The sequence below is a fragment of the Mesitornis unicolor genome, unplaced genomic scaffold (genome assembly GCF_000695765.1).
Source record: "Mesitornis unicolor isolate BGI_N332 unplaced genomic scaffold, ASM69576v1 scaffold28327, whole genome shotgun sequence".
NCBI lineage: Eukaryota > Metazoa > Chordata > Aves > Mesitornithiformes > Mesitornithidae > Mesitornis > Mesitornis unicolor.
Genome location: NW_010197629.1, coordinates 2,458 through 9,440, shown reverse-complemented (window position 1 = coordinate 9,440; position 6,983 = coordinate 2,458). Strand labels below are relative to the sequence as shown.

At 41.9% G+C, this 6,983-nt stretch overlaps 1 protein-coding gene across 1 annotated transcript in view; it reads right to left on the bottom strand.

Annotated features, from left to right (window-relative positions):
* Nucleotides 1–4,124, bottom strand: part of ENTPD5 (ectonucleoside triphosphate diphosphohydrolase 5) — a 14,319-nt gene extending 10,195 nt beyond the window's left edge. The window contains exons 1-4 of the mRNA XM_010188855.1: nucleotides 3,854–4,124; nucleotides 2,655–2,734; nucleotides 522–665; nucleotides 90–165 (exon numbers count right to left, since the gene is read on the bottom strand). Of these exons, the coding sequence (XP_010187157.1) occupies nucleotides 90–165; nucleotides 522–665; nucleotides 2,655–2,734; nucleotides 3,854–4,070 (517 nt within the window). The 5' untranslated portion in view covers nucleotides 4,071–4,124. The remainder of the gene's footprint in view (nucleotides 1–89; nucleotides 166–521; nucleotides 666–2,654; nucleotides 2,735–3,853) is intronic.
* Nucleotides 4,125–6,983: the final 2,859 nt, after the last annotated feature.

Here is a 6,983-nt window from a genome sequence, read left to right as displayed (position 1 = left end):
TCTTTCCCTTTCATGTCCAAAGCATCTCTCTCTCTCTCTCTTCCCCCAACATCTCCCTGCTTTCACATTTTCCTCCTTCTAAAATGTACCTTCATAAGACCCGTCCATGATGCTAACACTGTCCTCTGGAACAAGAAATGGTGATTCCTCAAAGACTTCTCTCACCTGAAGAAAGAAATCATTATTAGATTCCTTGAGTTTAAGAGTCTTGTTCTGCTCTGATGGTGACAGAGAAAGTTTTCTTTTTCACAGCAGCATAAAGTAAGACAAGTGTGTGTAGACAAAATCCTTCTTCTTTCAAGGGCCAGGAAAGACAGAAACAAGTCTTGTAGGTGTCTCTCCCCATGCCTTCTATCCACATCAAGACAGAGGATTTCAGGACCATACAGGAAAGTCTGTAAAGTCTGAGTTTCATGCTATCATTACAGTCACTTTTCACTGCTAAATAGAATGGAGAACAGAGTAATGAAAGATGAAACAGGGAGAACAATACTAATGCATCCAAAAGATCTTAATACTACCTCTAAAAGCAGAGCCTGAGCTTTCTCCTCTGACAGCAAGCGCAGTCCAGCTGTGGCTTTTAACACAACCGGGGTCTTCTTCCAGAGATGAGGTGGCACAGCATCTATGGCCATGTCCAGCAATCTTTTGACAGTTTCAGCACCCTAGAAGGAAGAAGATGCTGTTTTTCTTATGGCTTCCTCCTACAGGTCATCAGAAAATAGGCCTCCCAATTCCCCCTCAACACTACTGAAACCAGCATTCAATAGCAGAAGATGCCTCACTCACACCCAAGATAATGATAAAAACCAGGCTAGACATCTCGTAAGAACCTTAAAGAAGGACGAGTATATTCAGAGACACATCTCAGGTGACAGAAATGTCACTGTGTCTGGAAACTGTTATTTGAAAGGATGGAGGGAGGCAAAGGAACTGAGTCTCTGACAAACCCAGACATCTTGCAGGATGATGAAACTAAAGGGTACAATTACTGACTGAAGCTGCAGAGGTCAGGAGGAACGTCTGTACATTTCACTAAATGCAATGTAAGAATTCCAAGGGTATCTGTAGCAAGTAGTGTAATTAAAATGCCAGCTGCAGTACGGTTACCACACGAGGCACAAGCATCACTGCTGGGCTCTCAATTATTTACACTGCTCTAACAACTACAGTCAGGCATTAGCAACAAACATTCTCCTACAAAATGTCTACAAATTTCTTTTGGGGTGAATTCTTCTCCTCTCCTACCCAACAAAGAAGACAATTCAATGAAATAATGGGAGATCTTAAAGTTTAAAAAAATCCAAAAGCCATTCATTTTGCCATAAAGTTTCTCAAATTCCTGTAGCACTGAATGCAACTGAGCAAACTGAGAAACCTGAAACTCCCCCTATGCTACCCCAGCTCCAAGAGTGCTACAGCACACGAGGTCGAGTATCTAATCTATCATTTCTCTGGCACCTCCTTTAGCTTGTGAAACCGCACAGGGGATCAGGAAACCGGCTGCTTGCTTCAGGACTGGCCCTGTGTATCACAACAGGATTACTTTAGTGTGCTCTGCTCTGTTGCTCATTTCTGACTCCTGATCCAATGGAGTGGCATGGAATGAGTGTACTGTGCACGAATTCACAACCACCCCCACTTGAAAGAAGAGAGGATGGCATCTACCTTTAATTTCTTACTAAAACTATAAATGTATATGTTAATTAATACATCTGATTGTGGAAGATGGAACTGTCCAACCATGTTTTGAAAAACTCTGTATATAAACAAGAGTCCTAAGGCAGTAGAAGAGTAACTGCCTATACCTAAATTGTTATTCAGCTAAAACTGTAATCAAGTATTAGAACTGAGCATGACTGAAGCGAGTCCTACACATCACTGAACACGACTTCCAAGCCATGTTTCCAAAGATAATAGCAAAGAATCAGAACAAACAAATTACTGGAAACCTGATGACAGAAGCAGAGAATACACTTAGGAAATATTAAGGTCTGACTTAACCTGCTAAGTGTATGTTTATTGTACCCCTTCTCCATAAGTTATTAACAAAAATTAACTTTCGTAGCTCTAACTGTACACACCAAAAAATTCAAACATTTTTAGGAGTCAGAGAAATTAACTCCCTTTGCTTGTCAGTGTAACATGACTGAAAAAGAAAATCCCCGCAGTCTTAACCCCTTACTTCTAAACAAATCAAACCAAAATATGCTCATTTAGAACTGTGACCAGCACCGAAAATTTCAATCAAAAGGAAAAACTGAGAAAATTATTAGTAAATGAGACAGAAGTAGATATTTACTCATATTTGGGGTAGCTATAGGGGAAATACACACTGAATATGGATGCTGCTATAGCCAAAAATCGCTTGTCTTTGAAATTCTAAAACGCATATAGTCCAGTTATATATAGCATTTAAGCAACTAATTAAGCCACTGTTCCACTGATTAAATATGTGAAACAACAGTTTCCATTTCTCTGTGTAGAAATTAACTCACTAAAGCAAAGCAACAGGTTTACAGAGCCAGCAGCAGAACCTTCACATTTTTTCTTGACTCTGCAATTACAATTGGTAATACTTGAACTGCTTGGTAGAGTCCCACTGATCTCAGTAGAAACAAGACCAACTCTCAGGGAATGAAGGAGAGCCTTACCTTTTCAGGCTGGTCAGCATAAGCAGAAAGACCTGGCTTCACAGACTCAAAGATTTCCCCTTCCAACTCTGGAAGGTTTTCTGCACAAATGAAACATTGCATGAAGCAGTCAACAACTCAAATATTTTTCTTTAGTGTCAAAAAGGTTGTCTGCAACCCTTGTAACGTGACTATCCTTGATTTCCCCTTGCAAAAAATACTATTCCCCTCCCAAAACAAGCACTGCTCCTTCACTTCAGGAACATATTTAACAGAATGCTGCCCTTGTACCCTCTAAGATCACAAACAATTCATTAAGAACACATTGTTATAATTAGAAGTATGTTCATTTTGCATTGGTGAGCTACGAGTTATAATAATGCAGTATGACTGTTACCTAATCTTAATAAAATTTCTTTCACTTTCTATCCTGAGCTAATTGTGAAATACTAATTCATATGAAGACACACACAGTCAACCCCTGATTATCCTCAGCTGATTCATCCAACTCGCAAACACAGAACAGAGCCAACTGGGCTCAAACACTTGGCTGCAAAGCCAAACAAGTGTGACTCTTGCCCCCAGAGCAGCTTGGGTCTAGAAGCTGTCCCTGAGCATTGCACATCACAAGTCAGGCTGAGTCCATCAGAGCTGGACGTTGTACCAGTCCTTCCAAACGAAGGCTGAAATCATGTGAAGACAAGCAGGTTCTATGCATGGCCCTGAAGGGCTTCTTAGCTGAGCTCCACCAACCAGACTTCAACCTTTGCAGATCTGTCGGCTCACTGTACCCAAGCTACTTCACCCTCTTGAATCCCATTGCATGTGCAATTTGGGCAACTCTGCACCACGTCAGATACATGGATACACTGGAGTGTGATGCATCTGTGCATGGGAGATCTCCTGGAAATGGCTCAGACCTTCGGTGCTTAAAACTCTTTAATTTTGAGGCATTCCTTTAAACAGCCACATAGAAATTCAGAACTCTCCAGTAGACGCAGAATTAAACCTTTGCGTTTCAAAAGATCTACAAAAGGTATTTTCACAGCAAAACACCACCACAAATGGACAATAATCATCTGTCAGAGGGCCATTTGAAGGAGAAACTGTAGAAATGTTCAGTAGTTTCCAAATGTTGTGTTAGGAAAAAAACCCCTCTTTTGGAAAGCTGGAATCTGAGTCAACATACTCCATGTGCACAGATTGCCATGAGGTCTTACCTGGGCTCTTCTGCACAAAGGTGTAAATGTGAATCCGGGTTCCAGTGCTTCCTGCGTCAAACATTATACCATAAAAAGTGTTTCCTCTGGCATTTATAGGGCACACATTAGGGGGAAAGAATTCCTGAAACCACATCTCCCTGTTTGAATGGGAAAGAACAAAGACCAAAGAGGAAAACACCAGTGCTAGAAGGATGGGAAGTCTGGAAGATGCCATCTTGCCGGGGCCCCTTGAGGCAGTCAAACATGGATCAGCAATCACTGAGCTGCAGTAGGTCCTGTAGAGAAAAAAAGCAGAAATGGAAATTACCAAGAGCCCTCACCTTAAAAAGACTGCAGAGATAAAAAAAAAAGGAAAAAAATCAGTCTGTACACACATATGCTGCCCTTTAGATACTTTTCAACACCTCATCCAAAAGATATGATTTTACTGCATTTAGTGCTACAATTGCATCAAAGCTATTTGTTCTTTCAGGGTAAAGGTTTCTCCATTTTCCAAACGCTGAAGAGTTAAAATAGTTTGATTCCCAGTATTCCTAGCTTTGACTTTATTTAGACAACTTTTTTCTCTGATTTGGCTCGAAGTTTCTCAACATTTAGAGTTCCCAGAACCTCCAAAAAGCCCAAATGTTACCTGAACAGACGCATCATCAAAGGGGAGCTCAGGGCAGAACTGCTTTGCCCTAACATTTACACACTTGAGACGCTGTTGCAGAACACAAGTGTTATTCAGGGTCACAAACAAAGAGAATTTCATCTCGGGCTAAGAGCAGCTGCTGGGAGAGGTCAGTGCAGAGAGAGTGTGAAGGCACATCCCTCCAGCAGCACCCTTGTCCCCAAGAAAAGTCCATGCTGCACAAGAGGAACTGAACTGTAAGCTGCACCTGGCCTCTGCCTCTCACTTTTTTTCATACTTTCTCTTCCTGTATTCAGGTTTTTTTGTAGTTTCCTCCTGACACAATTTTCATTTTCAGAATCACAAAAAACACCGTAACAAAGCCCCGTGGCACTCTCATACCTAGACCAGTTGCCCTGAATGCTGAGGTTGCTTACACAGCTTCTAACAACAGCTTCCATAAGCCAAGGCTCCAAAGTTGTGTGACACAGTATTGGATATCAAGATACAACAATTACACCTCCTCTCTGTTAGCACCTATGTCGTTGCATATATTTTTCCTAGGAAATGCTAATAAAGGGAAGATATGGGCACAGAAACTAGAAGGTTCATTAAGTGCCCAGGTTAAAAAGGAGGGGAATAAATAGCCATCTTTGTTATTTGCATTTTAACAGCAGGAAAGAGCATGTGGCCAGATGCCCCACCATATGCAGTATCGCCTGTATTGATATACACGCAGAACACACAGGGTACAGAAGGTGCAAACAGCTCCTTATCACTCTCCAGACACTTGGTAACGCATCCATCCACCCACAGCACTGACTGCTCCACTTCTTATGCCTGCTCATCTGCTCTGCCCAAGACCCTCACCCACCACTAGTCCTTCTGTTTGTCTTTTAGCAATCTGCTCTGCTCCACTATGTTCATTCTCTCAGAATCGTTATTTGCCACCTCTGTCCTCCATTTATTCATTCCTAAACCTAACCTCTCTCCTTTCCTTTCTAGGTGAACCTAATATAGCCTCTGTTTCCACACACCTTTCTCCCATGCCCAAAGAACTCACTTATCCTCCACTACCTTTTATCCCAGATTTAGCCCTTGTACAACTCTTATTATTTCCATCCTTCACCTTTGTCCCCAGTTCAGCAAAGTGAGATTAACTTTTACCTGCTCTCAGTAAACAGCATCATGTTGGGTCACCCCTCAAGTGCCTCTCTAACTCATTCAAGTGCTCAGCTATCCCTAGGGCAAACAAAATGCAGAAGGGTCACCTTGCCTGGCTTCTGTCACCTTTCATTGTACCCTCCCGTTCCCAGTAAATGCCGCAGGCAGAAGCACAAGCTCTTGACCCTCTCTGCCCTAGAAGCACACTCTGAGATGATGAAGAAGTGACTTCACAGTTCCACAAACAGGCAACAACCCTGGCCACTCTCTGTGACAGATCAACTCAAACTGTAATACTTTCTAAAGCATTCACATTTTATGTGGAAATGAGGAAAAACACAGTTCTGACCTGTAACAACTTAAAAAGTCCTGTTCTGAAGACAGTTCATGAAGAGCACTGAGCTGTTAGGCAGCTTCACAGCTATGGATTTGTGCTATGATGCAGCTGGCATTACCCACATTTGCTTCATGACAGCGAGGAGGTCTACAGAAAATCCAAGCAGCTGTGCTGCTGTTTTAACAGAAGGTAAGTCACATTAACAAGTACTACCTCCCAGCTGGCCAGAAGAGGCGTTGTAATTCTCATGCAATATCAGGATTTTGCTCACTGAACAATCACAAATGCAACCCAAGCACCTGCCTCACGAACAAACTCCAGAGTCCTGTTACAAACAACACACGTGACGCTTATGCAAGCCTCAGAGTCTCCAGTGATCTGAAAATATCTGAGCAACCACCATCATTAACTCACACTTTTTTACCAGATCTAATAGTGGAGGAGCCTTAGCCTCCCATGAAATGCTCCCTCACTAAGCTTCTCTATCCCTTCTCAGACATCCACCACCATTCCACACTTTCCGTTCTCTACCTCCCCCCTGACCTTTTTCCTTTCCACCTTCATCCTCATGAGGACAAAAAAAACCCACCCCAAAACAAAACCAAAAGCCAACAACCCTGGGATTGTAATTTTCTCCAACTTCATTAAGAATGAAGAAAGCACACTGAGTGGTGAAGACCACCTAATCCAGCGCACTAGCAAAACAGTGTCTGCAAGAAGCATAAAAATAGGCAAGGAGAGTAAGAAATCAGAGATGAGAGAGGGAAATTGGCAGAGCATAACAGAAATGGCAATGGAAAAGGAATTTGGAAAGAAAGGGTCAGAAGAAAGAAGAAAAAATTCAGGGTAGAGGTAGACAGGAGATTAGTTACTGAGAAGGAAAACTATTTCCAAAAGAATTAATCTCAAACAACTTAAAATCTTAGCTGCGATCAGAATACAACAGGATGGATAAAATGAACACCAAACAGAAAGGAGAAAACAGGGTAACAATAATATGAGCACAAGTTCAT